The sequence below is a fragment of the Nuphar pumila genome, chromosome 8, assembly GCF_984573655.1.
Source record: "Nuphar pumila chromosome 8, dmNupPumi1.hap1.1, whole genome shotgun sequence".
In the NCBI taxonomy this organism is placed as follows: domain Eukaryota; kingdom Viridiplantae; phylum Streptophyta; class Magnoliopsida; order Nymphaeales; family Nymphaeaceae; genus Nuphar; species Nuphar pumila.
The window spans coordinates 15,433,646-15,454,130 of NC_143256.1; the positions used below are offsets into that span (position 1 = coordinate 15,433,646).

At 37.9% G+C, this 20,485-nt stretch overlaps 1 protein-coding gene across 1 annotated transcript in view; it reads left to right on the forward strand.

The window, feature by feature from the left end:
- Positions 1 to 20,485, forward strand: part of LOC149829666 (actin-interacting protein 1-2-like) — a 76,808-nt gene that overhangs the window by 25,455 nt on the left and 30,868 nt on the right. Inside the window, exon 4 of the mRNA XM_090015230.1 lies at positions 9,424 to 9,846. Within this exon, the coding sequence (XP_089871356.1) occupies positions 9,424 to 9,846 (423 nt within the window). The remainder of the gene's footprint in view (positions 1 to 9,423; positions 9,847 to 20,485) is intronic.

Genomic DNA, 20,485 nt, shown 5'->3' on the forward strand with positions numbered 1-20,485 from the left:
TTTTCACAACAATAAAATTCCTTAGCTACAGTCTAATGATGAAATTTTATAGGACTTTAGCATCGTTTCTTTATAGCCACAGGTAACATCAGATTGTATCGAATTCGTCAACTCTGGCTACACTTTTCTTGACTTCTGCAGGTGTAACTTCTGCAACATTGTAAGAATGCTGACGTAGATGCTATAAGGAGGCTTCAATAGACGTGGGCAAAGGGTGCAATGACCTGTTATGAATTCTTATGACAAGGTATAAGATATAACGAAACAGAAAGTAGCATAAAGAAAACAATATATGGTGCAACAACAAGGAAATCATGGATGTTATGAAAATATATAGGGACGATGATATTATAGTGCAAAAGTTGTGAGATATGAGAGGAAATATGCAACAACCGCAAGGCAACGTGGAAATGCAACAAGAGAAGCTGATGGCTTCCAATTTTTTTTTTTACTATCATTAACAAAATCATACATTCAGAATTTAATGCATTAAAACTATCATAACAGTCCATCATAGTAGATATCTCAAGAGTTTTTGCAAGGAAAATATAAACACCTACCTCCAAAATGTTGTTTGGCAGATTACAGGGGAAGAGGTCACCACTCACCTGGAGCAACAGAGGATTGAACAGAATAGATGACGCAGGTGGCACCTGACTGCAACTACCAGGCAAATTCTGAAGCAAGTAACAATAATTGTGAAATCTGGCTGCAAAAGTCCTTTGTTGGATTAGGCAGATTACTTACCATAACTCATGTGGAGCTATGCCCAACTTTTGGGCATACAATCTAAATCTTAGAATGCCTCCAATAGGCAAAAACCATCATGCTATAGAACCAGGGTGCTGGAAGTAAATTTGCTAAAACAACAAAAACCCATCAATGCCACAGAGAACAAATCAATAAGCTCGCCATTAGAACGCAAAATCACGCATACCCATAAGCTAAAAGGGAAAAGGAAAGAAGATGGAATCATAGGAAGCAAGGAGAATCCAACATAACTAGTATGAGAATTGAATAAAACAAGAGGATCTAAGAAATGCAGATATTTTAGCAAAGCTAATATACCGTAAAAGGGAAATTTTAATAGGATTTAATAATGACACAAAATTGGAGGATGAAATCTAAGATTGATGAAGGATTGTTACACAATGGCTCTAATCTGATACTAAAGCAGATCAGGTGTCCTTACTATATGTAACCTTCTACGGCCTTATGTAGGCAGTTCAAAGGGGGGGGTCTCTTTAAACTCTTACATATGCAGAGATGGGGAGTAGCTACCAGAGGGATGCACTGATGATGTTCAAATGTTACAGAAAAATACATGCAGATGCTGGTTAGATAGGTACCATACAATGGCCAACGTGAAAACAACAAATCAAGTATCAATCAGAGGTCAAGACGGATATGAAAGGAAAAAAAAAAATGCAAACGAAATCAAAATGATGGTGGATGAAAATAGGAAATCAAATATCCAAGAGGAATGACTATGATGCAAATTGGAAATCGGAATTTAGAAGAAAAACCCAGGATATAAACCAGCAAGTCAATAATCCACAAAAAAAAAAAAAAAATATGAAACAAAACAGACTCAAATTGGAATGTTATAAGATGGAGGTAGGGATCAAGGAAAATGCAGCAAACATGGATCATGGAATCTTAAACAGATAGATGAGAATGTTGATAAATCAAGGCTTAGGTGGATTATCTCTAGCAGCAGAGATATAGTAACGAGTTATAAAAAAAAAATGTTGGATGCTAAACGAACTGAAGAAAACAAAATTTGCAATGCAGGAAAAAGATGTTGGAATTTAGGATTCCATTGATATAGCACATAGGTAGATCACTGTTGCTATAGACAACACGATCTTACCTATGGTGCTTTCAAAAGGGGCGACGCATGAGAAGATTAATGAAATCAGAGACAACATAAAAAGAGAAAGAAAAAGGGGAAGGAAGAAAAGGAAAAAAAAAACGATGAAAAGAGAATATTACTATCAGACGAAATTAAAATAGAGGAAACAACCGATGTTTACCTGGTTCGCTGATCGAAGCATGAGCTTTGTCTTGCTTGTGATTCTCGGCTTATGAGATCAAACTTCAGTTGACAGGGAAGAAATTTGTGGCTTATGATTCAGGATTAAGACTCCCGATTGCGAGATTTCAACTGAAGCGGGAGTGGCGTCCCTCTGTAGGCTGTAACTTTCAGGATTGGTCAACTCCTCTTAGATGCAGAGGCTCTCGATGAAAGGGGAGCTACCGAATTTCTTTTGGATAAGGTCGAAGGAATGAATGTTGGAGAAGCCCTCATCAGATCGCTTGAGATTTCTGAAGCAGAGTCGACTTCCTCCAGTTGACGGGGAAAATAAACCAAGGGAAGGAGAAGAAGCAAAGAAGACGACTGAAGGGATAGGAGATGGGTCTGCTGTCAGACTCCCTTCAAAACGAAAGAGGAAGAAGATGCGAATGGGGAGGTGAAGAAGCGGTGGATCTTAGGGTTTCCTTGAATCCCCTTTTAAGGAGGAGCAGGGAAGATTCAGGAAGAGGAGGTTAGAGATGAAGGGTGAAGATGGCGGTTTCGTGATGGAGGGTGGAGAGAGACCCAGCGGTTCCGTGATGGAGGGTGGAGAGAGACCCAACGGTTTCGTGATGGAGGGTGGAGGGAGGTCGGCCATGGAGGGCTTGGGCGACGAAGAGGGTTTCGGGAGAGGCGGTTGCGCTCTTCTCCCATCTCCTTCCTTACGAAGGGTAAAAAAAAAACCCTAAAAAAAAACCTGTTTTGCAGAAGGGGCCCCTTGTTATTTCGAAAATTTACAAAGAGGGGGCTCCTGAGGCTTTTAGCAAAATATCGATTTTTAAAAGTCTCAAACTCATTCGTTTTTCTTGAAATTTTCCCAATTTTTGGTTTTTGGTGTTATTTTTCCATTTTTTTTGTATTTTTAAGTAAAAGTCCTAAGATTTGAGAAAATAAAAGATTAAAACTAATTTTTTGTGTTTTTGCAAAAATATTTACAAAAGGGAGTTTTTCTGAGAAATTAAAAGCTATTTTGAGAAAATTTCCTCAGAAATGGGTTTTTGATCCGGATTTTGAGGAAATATGGATTTAAAGTACTGGATTCGGATCCGAAGTTGATTTTGAATATATCAATATGGAATTCAATCCAGAAAATCTGAAGAATGATTGAATTTTAGCTTTGATTTTCTCAGAAGATGGAGTCAGGGGCAAAAAAGGTCATTTTTGGATTTTTTTGGAAAATTTGGGGTGTTCACAGCTGAGAAGTAAATACTAGGTCGAGTTCTCTTCTTCCTTTCTTTGATCCAAGATCTGATCTTATCAGATCAGATTCTATTCTCCTTCTGTCCTGAAAATTGATCTTATCATATTGGGTTAAAAATCTCTTTCTTAAAAATTTTAAACATCTTTCTTCCTCTCTAAGTTTTCGATCTCTTAAAACTGAATCTGTTCACGTCAAACAGTCTGGTCACGTCAAACCAGATCTGTTTTCTTAAATCTTGATTATTTTTTTTCCTCTTTGATGCTGGATCGGATCGTTCCAGATCTAGTGTTTTCGTTCCAAGCCAGACTAAATTAGATCTGGCCATGGCATATTGATTCTTCCCTTCAGCAGCGTTAAATCAAATCTGATCGTATCAGATCAGATTTGTGTTTCCATTTAAACCTAGATCTCTCTTTTGTCTTTCAAGTCAAATCTTATTCTCCAAAACCAAATCAAAGTTTCGGTCCATACAAAAAAAAAAATTCAGATCATTAATTTGTCGTGTTCTACTGATTATTTGTTTCCCTGCAATATTATTTTCGTAGCAAAAAGAAAAAAAAACAGATTTACATTGCTGGTAAATCAAACTGCTGGTCAGAGTGTTCTTTTGTTGTCCTTTCACATGGATTCTCCCTTCCAGTTTCCTTGGACAACTCATATAACTACTTAACCTGGAAGCGACAAAGTTTTCCTTTTATTAAGAGTCTGGATCTCTCTGGATATCTTGATGGAACGATCCATGCACCACTAGAATTCATTCTGCAAGAAGAGCGAGATGATAAAGGGGAGGTTTCCAACAAATTGATTCATAATTCAAAATTTGTAACATGAAGAAGAAAAGATCAGGCAGTTGTGGCTTACATTACCTCTATGCTTTCCCATGAGATATTAGTGGCCATCCTAGATGAATGTTCAGCCAGAGAGTTGTGGCAAATATTGGCGCAGACTTATTCACAGATTTCATAAGCTAGGATTTTGCATTTAAAGAGAGAATTTCAGCTTTTAAAGAAATAGAGTTTATCAGTGACATAATACATGAACAAAATCAAGAGTATTACATATCAACTAGCCATGGTGGGTTGCGTAATTCTTAACAAAGAAAAGGTTCAACAGGCACTGAATGGTCTGGGTTCTGACTACCACATGTTAGTCACCTCTCTTCTATGCCTCCCTTCATTGCCCAGTTTTGAAGATCTACGGACTAAGCTACTACAATATGAAGTTACCATTAGGGGCGAGAAGATGACCCTGAATTCCAACAACCATGAGGTACTTGTCACATGAGTAGTATTAGGGCGAGGACATGGGGGCTTTTGAGGCGGGCGTGGACATAGAAGAGGTAATCAAGGAGGCCGTGGGCTTTTTCCCATACCCTACATGTCACCTAACTTGTATCCAGGGAACCCTATAAACATCCCGACATGTTTTCAGTGTAATAAAATGGAGCACATTAAAGCAAATTGCTGGCATAATCCGCAAAACAAAGGCAAGTTTAATAGTGCTGGGCCTTCTACTAGGGGACAAGCAGGAGACGACCGTAAAGGAGATGAAAAGAAAAATGTGAAGAATCTTTTGATTTTCGCTCTTTCAGAATTGAGCTTCAAGCAAACTGAGTAGGAGACTTGGTACATTAACTCCGGGCTGCTGCACATGTGACATGTGATATTGGTAAGATTTATTAAAACCGGAGATGGTGTTCTTCATCCTATCTCTCATGTTGGAAATATTTTCCTTCTACTCCCCAATTCCTCATTACCTTTATCTGATGTTTACCATTCTCCTAGTATTGTTAAAAACATTGTTTCTGTTTCTAAACTTGTCGATGATACTAATTCTTTTGTCGAATTTACTCTTTCTGTATGTGTCAAGGATCTTCTCACGAAGAAGACACTCGTTGAAGGAGAACGACAAGGAAACATGTATGTCTTCAAGGAGTCTCTTCTAGTTCATGATGCATCAATAAATTCACAACCAGTTCGTCCAGTGTCATTCAAAGTTTGTTTTAGTCTATCTCAATGTAATAAGCCAGAGATTTGGCATCGTCGTCTTAGTCATTGTAATCATTCATTTATTGAGAAGCTTGTGTCTAGTGGACTTGTTCCGCAGTCTAGTTTGAATGTCGAGGCTGATTTTCTTCTTTGTTTCCGTTGTCAATTATGTAAAAGTCATGTTCTTCCATTTCATTCAATAAATCAAAGAGATTTTATGCTTTTTGAAATTGTCTATTCTGATGTCTGGAGACATGCCCCACAGTCTTCTTTATTGGGCAATCATTATTACATTACTTTCATTGATAGTTACTCTAGATACACCTGTATTTATTTTATCAAATATAAATCTGAAGTTTTCAAGCTTTTCTGCTCATTCTGTGCTTTAGTTTGTAATCAATTTTCAACTAAAATTCAATATTTTCATTGTGACGGTGGATGAGAGTACTTATCAAAGGAATTTACTGAATTTCTCTAAGATAATGGAATAGGTCGTCGAATATCTTGTCCACACACACCACAACAAAATGGTGCGGCTGAAAGAAAATACTGGCACATTGTAGAGAGTGCGCTGAGTATGTTGCATAACACTCACATTCCTTTAAACTTGTGGATGAAAGTTTTTCATTCAGCTGTCTATGTCATAAATCGACTGCCAATGAAATTGTTAGCAGATCAATCCCCTTATTTTACGCTATTTACACTATTGGGGGTTCATCCTGACTATAATAAGTTGCGAGTGTTTGGCTGCATATGCTATGTTCATATTGACAGTTCTTAACGTGATAAGTTTCAGAAAAAGGCATGCAGGTGTAGGTTTGTTGGATATGTTGATCAATATAGAGGATATCACTGCTATGACTCCACTACCAGTCGCATCAGAGTTTCATGGAATGTCGTGTTTCACGAGACTCATACTGATGATTCAGGAAGTACAGAGGGACACTGTAAGGATGCTAAAAGTTATCAGCCATGGCTTGTTGCTGAGGTGCTTGATCAAATGGTGATGCATGACGTACCCTCATGTCATACACTATCTGCAGAACAAAATAGTACAGTTGTACACCCAGAAAAGGAAATGTCGACAAACACACAAGATATTACTATGCCTGTCATTTCAGATGTTACAAAGTTTTAAGGGATTACCTATGTGCAGTGAAACAAAGACAAAGTTCAACGACCTATTGTGCAACCCAGGAGGCTTGAGAGGATTCACCATCCTATTGAAAGATGGGTAAGTTATGACAACTTCTCTACAGACTTACAACTGTTCATCTCCCAGATTGAAAAGCATGATGAACCTATCAGTTTCTCACAAGCATCTATGTCAATCAAATGGGTTGAGGTCATGAATGAGGAAATGAAAGCTTTACATGAGTGTGGGACTTGGGAGATTGTTCCTAGACCATCGAACAAGAATGTTGTAGGATCTAAATAGGTCTATAAAATCAAGTATAAACTCGATGAATCCATTGAACGCTATAAGGTGAGGCTAGTAGCGAAAGGGTTCACTCAAGAATACGGGCAAGATTATGCCGAAACATTTAGTTCTGTGATCAAGATGGAAACTATTCGATTAGTTCTGTCCTTGTCAGTTCAGTATGGATGGACTCTAAGTCAACTTGATGTCAAAAATGTATTTTTTGCATGGCACTCTCAAGGAAGAGGTGTATATGGAGCAACCCTCTAGTTATACCAAACATAGCCCCAACACACATGTTTGCAAGCTACGAAGAGCCATCTATGGGCTAAAGCAGGCCTCCCGCTCATGGTTTGATAGTTTCTCTATTGAAGTTCAGAGACATGGGTTCGATCTCATCTTGATCATTCGCTTTTTATTTTTCGAGATTGTCAGGTACGCACCTTAATTCTTATATATGTGGATGATATTATTATTACTGGGAACTCCGATGAACACATAGAAGCTACCAAGATCTTATTGAGTCGACAGTTTAAGATGAAAGATTTGGGGGTTTTGCGTTATTTCTTAGGGGTTGAGGTGGATCGACAGGATGAAACACTTCACTAACCCAACACAAATATACTTTGGATTTGTTGGATAAGGCAGGCATGAAGGATTATAAACCTCTATCCACCCCTAGTGTCCTTAATCATAAACTCGGATCCCGGGATGGGGAAGCATATGAAGATTCCAAGAAATATCGGAGTCTTGTGGGTATGTTCCAATATCTCACCTTCACTAGACTAGACATTGTGTATGCAGTGAATCAAGTTTCACAATTCATGCATGACCCACGAACAAAGCATATGAATGTTGTCAAGAGAATCCTTCGATATTTAAAAGGAACTCTTGGAGATGGTCTAGTTTATCATCAATCCAAGACTAAAGGGGAGCAACATCGACTGGATGTATACACAAATGCAGATTGGGCTGGAGTTCCAGATGACAGGCAGTCGGTTTCTGGATATTGTGCTTTTCTTGATGGGAACTTGATGGCGTAGAGTAACAAGAAACAACGTGCATTTGCACGATCTAGTATTGAAGCTGAGTATCGATCTATGGTGGCTGCTACAATAAAGGCCACATGGCTGAGACATCTTTTGACTGAAGTTGGAGAATCTATGCTACCCACCACTCTCTTGCGCGATAATCAAGGTGTCATACAAATTGCTTTTAATCCTATTCACCATAGTCGCACAAAGCATATAGAGATTGATCAATACTTCATTCGGCAAAAGATTGAAGATAGAGAAGTTGCACCTGCTTATGTTCCTACGGCTGACCAAGTGGCAGATTTGTTCACTAAGGGTCGTACCAATATGCGTTTTTGGTTCTTGAAGAACAAGTTGTCCATGTTGCAAAACCATGCACAACTTGAAGGAGGGTATTGAGAATGTAGTGTACAGGTCTAGTTCTAGACCCAAAATGATTCTTTTGTATTGTATTTACATGGTTGGTATTATCGGGTCTGGGTTGACAGACCCAATCCAACTTGTATCATATATATAACATTGAATATAGGGCACAACCTCTCATTGAGAATCGTGTCAGTCATTGCCGCCTCTCCTTCTTGCAAATCCCTTTCTCTTCTGCTGTGGATGAAGATCTGGTCGAAGGTGCTTGACTTCTAACAATTTCTACATATTCTAATTTCAAAAGAAGACATTCATTTTTAATATAACCCTTTTAAAACACCTACCATACATATAAAGATAGAAAAGCTAAAGATACATACCGGAATGCAAAATCCTTGAATCCATGCTATTCATTAATACGAATCTTTTTCAAGACCATGATGCCTTGCTCTGATACCATGTCACAAAATGGCATGGACCTCAATGCACTCTATAATGAACTCCAAGAATAAAAACACAATGCATTTGGATAAAAACATAATAACTAAAATAAAACACAATAGAATGTGAATGAATAACTTCATTAATAAAGAACATTAAAAATACAAAGAAAAATACATTTTAATCATCATTACAATACACTCAAAAACACACAAGAAGCTTAAAACTACCCATCACTCTCTTACCTTACAAAGGCACCCATATTTATAGAGAAACGGAGGAAGAAAAGAGATTAATGGAGAGAAAAAGGGAGTCCACATTAGTTTGACTAGCTGTTGGACCTAGTCCAATGGCTAGATTTCTAGCCGTTGGACCAGCAGTCCAACAACTAGTCTAAGTCAACCACAGTTGACTTAACTTTAAAGTATATAATATATATACAAGTATATATATATATGTATATATATATATCTTAACAATATTTGGGTTATATCATTTGAACATCTAAGACAAGTAGTTTGCATTGTATGCTGTATCTTAATAGCCTTTAGTTTGCAAACTTAATCTGTTGAAGTGATTATGTCACTATGAGAAATAGAGATGGTGAAAAGCCCTTCATTTTCCTTGTTAGCTTCGAATCACATCGGCTACTGCTGGATTTCTGGTTTTGACTGAATTGCCTGTTGCAATTTTACAGGTGGATTAAAGTGTTAATGCAATATTTGATACATTGTTTTTTCTTATTTTTAGGTCTTCAAAGAGAATGCACTTGCTGATTATGATTTTTTCTTTTGGTGTGACTCAACAGAAAGATACCTATTCATTCTTTGTTTTATATATTTATTTCTCTAGTAGCCAACTCTCATATCTTACTGCGAAAGCTTATCTTGCTGTTTCAGGTGCTAACAGTGTCTGCAGATAAAACTGCAAAAGTGTGGGAGATTGATGAAAATGGAAATGGTAAGGTGAAGAAGACACTTACTTCATCTGATTCTGGACTGGATGGAATGCTAGTTGGTTGCCTGTGGCAGAATAATCATCTTGTCACTGTTTCCCTTGGTGGCACTATTAGTATATATTCAGCCAATGACCTAGAAAAGATGCCAGTATCATTTTCTGGGCACATGAAGAGCGTCACTGGTTTGGCAGTCACCTCTGAAGGCAGCCAGAATATTATTCTATCTAGCAGTTATGATGGGGTGATTGTCCGATGGATGCAAGGAGTTGGATGTGCAGGAAGGTTACAGAGAAGGGAGAACTCTCAAATTAAATGTTTTGCAGTGGTGGAAGGAGAGCTCACCACATTTGCCTTTGATAACAAGGTAGCACCATTTCTTCATGTACATGTAGTAGTTGCCTTTATTTTTATATCTTGTGGTTTGTGTGCTTGCACCATCTTTTTGAAGCTGATTTTCTTGATGACTTATGATTGCAACTAGGCTGGAGAACATGATGATGTGTCTTCCTATTATCCAATATGATCACTGAAATGAATATATTTCAATTCAATCTTGCACCTTGATGGGGTAGGAAATTTACACACTAGCTAAAATTACTACTCAATGTTGAGTCAGGCATAGTAAGCCAACAAGATCTTGTGTTCTAAATAAAACATGTCTTGAGGGAAAAGACTGACTAGATGTTCATTGCAATTGAATAACAAGAAAATGAAATCTTGCGTTGATGGAGAAATGTTAGATCCCTCAATATAGAAATGGTACAAGAATGTGCTTCACAAAAATGCCCTTATGTGATATTACAGAAGTAATTTTGGCATTTTAGAGAACAATGGAGTGAAAAATATAAAATATATAAAGAATATGAAAAGTGAAGTTATTGATGACTAGTATAGTTTTGTGAACTCCATGTATAGTGAACTGTGATAGTGTTAATAATTTTCTCCGGTGGTAAAGGAGCTTGATTGTAAATTATATTTTTATCAATAAAAAATGTCACTGCCTTTAAAAGTAGAACTACAAACTGCAAAGATTTTGTCATAAAATATGACAAATATTGAGATTAGGGGTGGCAAAACCTGACACGACCTCCCAACCCGACCCGCCAACCCGCCTTTTAGGCGGGTTCAGGTTGGGCTTAAACTAACCCGTTTAATAAACGGGTCGACCCGCCTTGATAGAAATCATGGGTTCCTTTCTTCATCTACAAGCAACAACACAACATGGGGAGAGAGAACGTGGCTGTAGCAAAAATCCCTAATCAGGGTATTCATTTTTGCTTCTCTGATTAAATACACACAAATACAATAGCTAGGGTATGAAAATACCCATTACATGTTATGATAAAATTATAGCATGCCATTAATGAAACATTAATGAGCATGTGTTTAAAATGAAAGGAATTGGGTCTGGATTCTGAGTTCCAGACCTTATACTAAATGACAGTATCTTTTCACCCCCCCTCCAGTTGTACATGGTTTTGGACCATGAACATCCAAAATCTGTCCTTGATAAGTCCTTTTGTAAACAAGTCAACAACTTGATCAGCAGTCCGCACGTATTCTGGTTCAATTTCCTTCTCTTCAACCTTTTGTCTTACAAAATGTTGATCAATTTCAATATGTTTGGCACGACTGTGGTAGATAGTATTGAATGACATGTTGATAGCACTTTGATTGTCACACAAGAGAATACTTTTAGAAATCGATTCTCTTCTGTCAACAGGTGTCTGATCCATGTTACTTCGGCTGTAGTAGCTGACATTGATCTATATTCATCTTCTGTGCTCGACCTGGCTATGGCTTTTTGTTTTCTACTGCTCTAGGAGACAAGATTTAGCCCAATGAAATGCAGTATCCTAAGACAGACCTACGTTCATCTGGATCTCCTGCCCAATCTACATCTGTGTAAGTAAGGAGTTCATGCATGTGATGACCAGGCATACTCTTTCTGTACAGAAGACCATCTCCAATAGTACCCTTCAAATATTGAAGAATGCATTTAACGGTTTTCATATGCCCAATATGTGGTTCATGCATGAACTGAGATACCTGATTGACAGAATAGACAATGTCAGGCCGAGTGAAGGTAAGATATTGAAGCATTCCTACTATCCTGCGATATCCTGTAGGATCCTCGTACAAATCTCCATCTTAGCAACTGAGTTTCTGATGAAGTACATTGGGTGTGCTGAGGGGCTTACAATCTGTCATACCTGCCTTGCTAAGAACATCAATGGTATACTTATGCTGAGTAAGCGTCATGCCTTAAGGAGTCCTGTCAACTTCTACTCCAAGAAAGTATCGCAGTTTACCAAGATCCTTCATCTTGAATTTATGATTCAAAAGTTCTTTAACCTGTTCAATATGTTCATTAGAGTTACCTGTAATGATAATGTCATCAACATATATCAATAACAGGGTAATTATATCTTTGCATTTAAATATGAAAAGAGAATGGTCAAGAAGAGACCGACTAAACCCATATTTTTCTACTTCAAGAGCGAAACTGTCAAACCAAGATCGAGATGCCTGCTTTAGACCATATATAGCTATCTTTAACCTGCACACGTATTCTTTAGAGTTCCCTTTTGCATACCCAGTGGGCTGCTCTATGTATACTTCTTCCTTCGGAGTTCCATGTAGAAACACATTCTTCACATCCAATTGGTTGAGAGTCCACTGGTGCTCAACAGCCAATGATACTATGATGTGGATAGTTCCCATTTTCACAACTAGAATAAAGGTCTCATCATAGTCTTGTCCTTGCTCCTGTGTGAATCCTTTGGCAACCAGCCTTGCCTTATATCGCTCAATAGCACCATCTAGCTTATACTTTATCTTATAGACCCATTTTGACCCAACCACATTCCGATTATGTGGTCTGGGAACAATATCCCAAGTGCCAGACTCATGAAGAGCCGCCATTTCGTTGTTCATAGCTTCAATTCATCTCTTAGAATTTATTGCTTGATAAAATGTTGTCGGTTGATCTTCCTTGCCCAAAGAGGTTAAGAAAAGTTGAAAATCCATCGTGAAGTTATCATAACTGACCCACCTATCAATAGGATGCCGAGGTCGGGTAGACCTTCTGTGAGCAAGTGATTGAGTGGAAACATAAGGAGAATTATGCTCCTGATTAAAGCTGGGAGGTATCTCCTTCTCACGTCGAGAGTAACCAATGCCTTTATACCTTTCGGGGGCCAATAGTGATTCAGACGTTACACTTTCTTGAGTTCTTTGCGCAACAGTAGATACGTTTCCCTAGTCTCTTTGATTACATTAAGAAGAACATACATTATCAATACTAGAAAAGAGATCTGAGTTCAACCAAGGGTGATAAACTTCAATTTCAGGAGGAGTGCTAGCATTATGACCAAAATTTGATTCGTCAAACACAACATTTCTGGATATTTTTATGCGCTTGCTCACGGGATCATAGCATTTGTAGCCTTTGTAATCATCAGCATACCCCACAAATCTACACTTTAAGGCCTTATCCTGAAACTTGTGGCGCATTGAACTGTCAACATGAACATAACATACACCCGAATACACGCAAATCGTGATAATTTGGATGCACACCATGCAAAGAGAAATAGGGTGATTTGTTCTCTAAGATGTTCATAGGCAATCAATTTATGACATAGACAGTTGTGTGAAAAGCCTCTGCCCAGAAGGTAACTGGAAGGTTACTATCATGCATCATGCTCATTGCACTCTTGACAATATGACAATGCTTCCGTTGAGTAATCCCATTCTGTTGAGGTGTGTGAGGGCAAGACACATATCTACTTATTCCATTTGTTTGGAGGAAATTTATGAAGTCATTTGAAGAGAATTCACCCCCTCCATCACATTGGAAACAAATAATATTCTGAGAGAATTGGTTTTGAACAAAAGAATGAAAATTCTGAAATAACTTGAAGGTTTTAGATTTACTTTTCATAAAGAAGATCCATGTATATCGAGAATAACTGTCAACAAATATGAGATAATATCTAGTGCCATACATGGAAGGAACTGGAGCCGGGCCCCAAACATCAGAACATATAATTTCAAATGGTCTTGAAGCTCTTTTATTAATGGAATGAAAAGGAAGAACATGACTCTTACACTGAAGACAACTAGAACACTTTTTATTATCGACACTTAAGTCTAGACTTGACTTGGGAATAAGACTACTTGAAACAAGCTTATCAATAAAGCGACTACTACAATGACCCAGATGACCATGCCAAAGATTCGACTCAATACATTCAGAAAGATTAAAAACACTCTCAGTAGAAACTGAAGATGATGATGTGAGCTTCAAGATGGAATCAACAGGTTGAACACGAGAGGAAGGATTCTCTTGGAACACGTACATATTTCCTTGACGTTTTCCTTCAGTGAATGTTTCTCTCGTTTGAAGGTCCTTAACACAAACAGAAAAAGGAGTAAACTCAACTGAAGCATTAATGCCATCTACAAGTTTAGAGATAGAAACAATATTTTTCTTGATATTAGGAGCATGAATGACATTTGAAAGTGCAAGAGAATAGTTGGACAATGGGATTACAAAATTTTCAATGTGCGAAATATGGTGGTGAGACCCATCTCCAGTGACTATACTATTTCTACCAACATAAGAAACAAGATTTAGGAGCTTACCAGCATCACCAGTGACATGAGTGGCTGCACCCGAATCAACATACCAAGTACCTTGATTATTCTGTTTGATATTCAATTCAGCCAAGGCGAATAATAGTAACTCTTTGACTTCTCCACTATTTTTCAATGTATCTATTCCCTTTCTTGTCTCCAATTGCTTTCCTCTATTTTGCGGGTTAAATCAACAATTTGCCTTTATGTGTCCCTTTTTGTTGCAGAGAAAGCAGGTAGGTATTGTCCTTTGCCTTTGCCCATTGGGAGGAACATTGGGTGTAGGTAGTATTCCACAACTTCCTTGTCCATTTCTTTCTTGACCCCATTTGTCTCGAAAATCATACCTACCACGTCCTCGCCCATAGGCAACTCCTGTGGCAAGAACATTGTGTGCTCCAACATGAGCATGAGTATCTTCAGAAAATCCTTTCAACGTCATCTCATACTGTAAAAGCTTGACACGAAGATCTTCAAATGTAGGTAAATCTGGCAAACACAATAAGGAAGTAACCATCATATGATAGTCCAACCCCAACCTACTCAAAGTTTGTCGCACCATATCTTTGTCACTAACAGGGCATCCCACAATGGCCAATTGATCTGTAATAGTCTTCATTTTGTTCAAATACTCCATAATAGTCATGGAGTCCTTTCTTAGCATTTGAAACTCTTTCTTTAAAAATAATACTCTGGCCTGAGAAACTTGAGAATATGTTTGAACCAGTCGATGCCATAATTGCATTGTTGAGCATGAAATGAAATGGGGATCTTCGAAACACGAGCTTAGATTAACAAGGGCAAGTGTCAAGAATGACACTAAAGCATAACCCTTAAAAAGGGTATAACCGGAAACAAAATAAAAACAAAAATGTATTATTTATTGATATGAAAAACCAATTGCTTAAGAAGCATTGGAATGAAATACAAGAGGGGCTGCACCCCTTTATATACACAGCTGAAAGAGGACTCAATAGAGCTGTTGGACACAGTCCAACAGCTCTATTTAGAGCTGTTGGAATGTGTCAGTCCAACAGCTCTATTAAGAGCTGTTGGAATGTGTCAGTCCAACAGCTCTATTGCTAGTCAAGTCTGGACAGGACTTGACTAGCAACAGTCATTCTAGTTCAAACTGAACTAGATGACATAAAGACAAAAAATAAAAATAAAGGAAAAAAAATACAGAAAAGAAAGAAATGAAAAATGTATTTATATATATATATATAATAATAATATAATATTATTATATATACATATGTGTACAGTTTTACATTTTAACACTCCCCCTCAAACTTACGGTACAATGAGCGAAAGTTTGTCTAAGAGAAAGTGACATATGGCAGATCAATTATCCCGTGTAGATATTCCTCTCTGACGTAGTGACAATCCATTTCGATGTGTTTGGTGCGTTCGTGGAATGTTCTGTTACTGGCAATGTAGATCGCACTTTTGTTGTCACAACACATTTGTGAAGCCTTTGTTGCTTCAGCTCCCATGTCAGCAAGCAGTCGTCGGAGCCAAACTACTTTCATGGTCGTGGTTGCCATGGCTCTGTATTCAGCTTCGGTGGATGAGAGAGATACCTTCTGCTGCTTTTTACACCTCCACGAGATCAATGATTCCCCTAAAAAGACACAAAAGCCAGTGGTTGAGTGTCTGTTATTGGGATCACCTCCCCAATCAGCATCAGTATATGCAATTAAATCAAGAGAAGAGGAGGAAGATAAGAAAAGTCCTTGTGAAAGAGAGGACTTGATGTATATGATAATACGCATGACTGCTCCCATATGAACAGAAGTAGGAGCATGTTGAAATTGACTTGCTGTATGAACAGCATGTGCTATATCTGGTCTGGTAATGGATAGATAGGAAAGTGCCCCGACAAGCTGTCTATAAGGAGTAGGGTCTGCAAGAAGTTCTCCATCATCAATCTTCATTTTAACATTAACAACTTCTGGAGTGTCAACTTTCTTATCATCAGTAATACCAGACCTGAAAACAATATCAAAAGCAAATTTAGTCTGAGATAATAAATATCCTCTAGGAGAATAAGCAACTTCAATGCCTAAAAAGTATCTCAACAAGCCCAAATCAGTCATTTCAAAATGAGATTTAAGAAGTGTTTTGATTGTTTCAACTCCCTGTTTATCGCTTCCGGTGATGATCATATCATCCACATAGAGAAGAAGCACAATGATCCCTGCATCAGAATTCTTAATAAACAAAGCAGTGTCAGTTAAACAGAATTGAAAACCAATATCAATCATAACACGACTAAACCTATCATACCAAGCTTTTGGTGCTTGTTTAAGTCCGTAAAGAGTTTTTTCTAAGCGAAGGACTTTACCCTTAGGAATACTTAGACCAGGAGGGGGTTCCATGTATACTTCTTCAACTAGCTTTCCATTTAAAAAAACATTTTTGACATCCATTTGAAAAATAGACCATTTTTTGATAGAAGCTAAGGCAATTAAGGTTCGGACAGTAGTCATACGAGCCATCGGAGCAAAGGTTTCTTCATAATCAATCCCATATTCTTGGGCATAACCTTTGGCTACTAAACGGGCTTTATATCTTTCAAGAGTACCATCACTCTTGGTTTTAATTTTATAAACCCATCGACATCCTATAGTTTTCTTCCCTGAAGGAAGATCTTGAATATTCCATGTAGAAGCCTTTTCAAGTGCATCTAATTCAGCTTTCATGGCTTCTATCCATTTGATATCATTTTTTGCTTGAAAATATGTGGATGGTTCTTCATATGAGCGAATTAATGCAATAACTGCCCTATATGTGGGTGAGAAAGACTCGTATGATACAAACCAGTGGCGTAGCTAGGATTGACGTGGGGGATGGGCAAACAGGGGTGTAGCAAAAAAAAAAATGGCGTGATAGTCGGGGGCTCGGGGGCAGCGCTTCCGAAAAAAAAAAATTGAGATAAAATAAAAAATGGCTACAATTATTAATAAAAATCTATTTTATATGGACAAATCAAACTATCTGCTGCAGTCAGGGCTGAGCTGGGCTAGGACTGGGCTTTTTAAAAAAAAAAAATTTAACTGTTTCGAGAGGCAGGACTGGGCTACAGCCCATTCCTGCCCCCGCCCCCCCCAACTCCGCCTCTGACCACCAAGATTGGCCGTAGAACCCCGAAAAAGCTTTAAGCTAAAAAATGAATACATTTTTTATGACACCGATGATGACCAACATGCACCATATGCAGAATTCAAGCAAAAAGAGTATAAAAATGCCTGTTAGACAAAAAATACAGACGCCCAAATATTAAAATCTGTCAATGGCCACAGTTACTCACTACAAGAATCCTAGACAATCGAGAACAAGCAATTCACTCACCAACTATCTGGTAGATAAAGATACGCTATCCATTGCCTTCGTTACATTGACAGACATCCATACCTTTTTTTAGCAGCAGGCACAAAAGGAGAGTCCTATGCACGCACGATGACCAAGAAAGGATAGCAAGATTGACTCTTCCAATGAGGTTGCGCCCAAAAAGGAGGAAAGAAACTAGACCCACGTTCAGTTGTGCCCCAAAAAGAAAGGATCAAGAACCAAATTGAAGGATTGGCCTGTATTGCTCCTGTAGAATGGATAACTGGATACTGTATCACCAGAGCCACTGAACATGAACAAAACCCACCCTCAAATTTAGGAGATAAGAGGGTCTTCTTCAAACTGCTAGCGATGGTTGCCGGAGATTGGCAAAGGTCCGACTGACTGCGACACCGGTGCCTCGCGTCGCCGGAGATTGCAGCCGAGAGGGAGAAGCTCGGAGGGTGTTATCGTCGCGAAATTTTTCCCCCACCTTCCCTTCCTTGCGGAAGAGAAAAAGAGAGAAACGCTTTCGCGATTCAAACTTTGACCGGATTTTGGAAATTGTTTTGAAATACTCGCCTCCGTTTTTGAAAATTGCGGGAAAATCCATGGGATGGGGCTCGACCTGTCGGTACGAGGTTCGACCGTTCCTGCCGCCTTTAACAGGGGTAATCGAACCAAGGACCAAAACTATGCTTGACTTAGTTAAATTATCGAAGTTATGTTCTATCCTAAATGCACAAAGAATTCAGGCATGTGCTATGAGATTTTGGAAAATGCAAGTTGGAAAACATGATGTATGCTTAGAAAATATTTGGAGTTAAAAAGATTCTCTCAGGAAAAAGCTGAAAGTCAATTTCTCAGGAAACTCAGATGGAAAAGATTCGAAATCTCAGGAAAGTTCATAAAGACTTGGGAAAATTATGAATGGTTGGAAATCCTGGGAAAATGGAAGTGATTCTTGAGAAAAGATGAACCTTTTGAAAAGGGAAGCACTTCTTAGGAAAACTTGGACTTTGAGAGTTTTCTTAGGAAAATGGTGGAAATTCATAGGAAAGCTCATTGGAGAAGGAAATTCAAAACTTGAGGAATCGAAATCCTGGGAATTTTACCTTTTGAAATACTTGGAAATCGATTTTGGATCTTGAAGAAAGATTGGAAAACTCTTTTGAATATCTTAAGAAAATATCATTTTCCTGGGAAAACTGTGGAAAAACTTGTCTTTGGAAAACCGATTTTGAAAAATCCTTAGAATTTCTTGAGAAATCGATTTCTTGAGAAAATCTTGAGAAAATCAATGATTTCATGATGTAAATGTCATGAGTGAATGAACGCACTTTGAAAAGATTTTCTAAGAGATTTGTCGGAAAAATATGCATTAAGTCAAGATAAATCCTTCACATATCCTGACTGTGGCCATGAATATGTTCAGAATTTAGTTGATTTGATGCACATGATTTTGAAAACTTTGGAAATATGATGTGCATTTTAAGATAGCCTAAGAGTGTAGGCTCAATGTGACTAGTAGAAAGATGACGGATCTGGGTCTCGTCCATATTCCGACTAGGGCCGTAAATATGGATCCCACCGAGTCCATCAACTCCCTAAGAGTTGGTGCACGTGCCATTCGTGAACATCCATAGTGCTTTTGAAATAAAATGCATGAATCATATAATCAGGATATTGCATAAATTCAAACTATATGACATGCATCCTAGTCTAAGCAGGAAATTAAATCTCTTATTCCAAAATTTACATTATTACATCACTAAATAAAGGAAATAAAAGAAATTTGCAGACTTCAGCTCCTTCTTTGGAATGTCCCTGCCAAGCTTGAAATAAAGTTAGCTCAAATATGTGGGTTTTTCCAAGATTTTCCAATAATATTATGAAATTATTGGACTTAATTGGATATAAACCCTATTCTCATGCTTCCTTGATATTTGAAATGATGAAAATGCAAGAAATTCAGTGGAAAACAGTTTGAAATTCGGAATTGGGGTCAAAATGACCAAAATACCCCTAAAATTAAAGTTACACCTTTAAAATCAGGGTTTTTTGGAGGAAAACTTAGTAAAATTGGGATTTCGAAATTCAAATTGAATTCAATGATGATGAAATGCAATATGACATGCTTCTAAACACATTAGGACAGTAAAATCAGAATTTGGTATTTTGCAATTTATCAAAAATAGCAATTTTCGCTTGTTTTTCGCTTGGATCTGGGTCCTGCGGGACCCTGTTTTGGTATTATGGATGATCCGAACCTCAAATGGATTCCAAATTGCACCAAATTCGGTATGAAGCATCTAAACACTCTGATAAACAGCCTAGAATGCTAAAAATCATGAAATGATATGATTTAAATGCCAAAATTCAAAGAAAGTCCTAAAATGATGGATTTTGCCTATGGATCCGAACCAAATGCAATGCCTAATATGATAATGCAAGATTTATACCATGGAACCTTCTGATATTTTGCAGACTGCTAAAAGACCCGAAATGGAACATTTTTGGTTTTTACAGCCTCGGGATTTGAGCCATGGTGAGTTCAATAACAGGGATTTAGTTCTGACAGAGGTAAAATCACCCTAATCTGATGTAAAATACCAAACAAATACAAAACAGCCATGGAAATTTATGAAATTGATCAGAGCTATGAACGACACCTACATGAACAACTTTCATGTTTATGACTTCGGCATTTGATCAACAGAAACACAGAGAAAAATATAACTATTCCTGCCTAAACTAACAGAACAGACAAATGTAGCAAAACAGAAGGCTGACAAGAAAAATCCGAAGCAGGGGTCAACACTGTTCTAAAAATTACAGGCTTTCAGATTCAAACATAGGACATCTCGGACACCACTTTCCCTTTTTACAGTTTCGGATTTGGAGCAACACACAAAGAGAAACCATAGCCCTAAGTCGATCCAAGATCTCAGAGGCCCAAATTAGGCTCTGACATGTGTACCGACATCTCGGATTTTTGTCAGACATTAAAAAAAATCAGAAAAATCGGA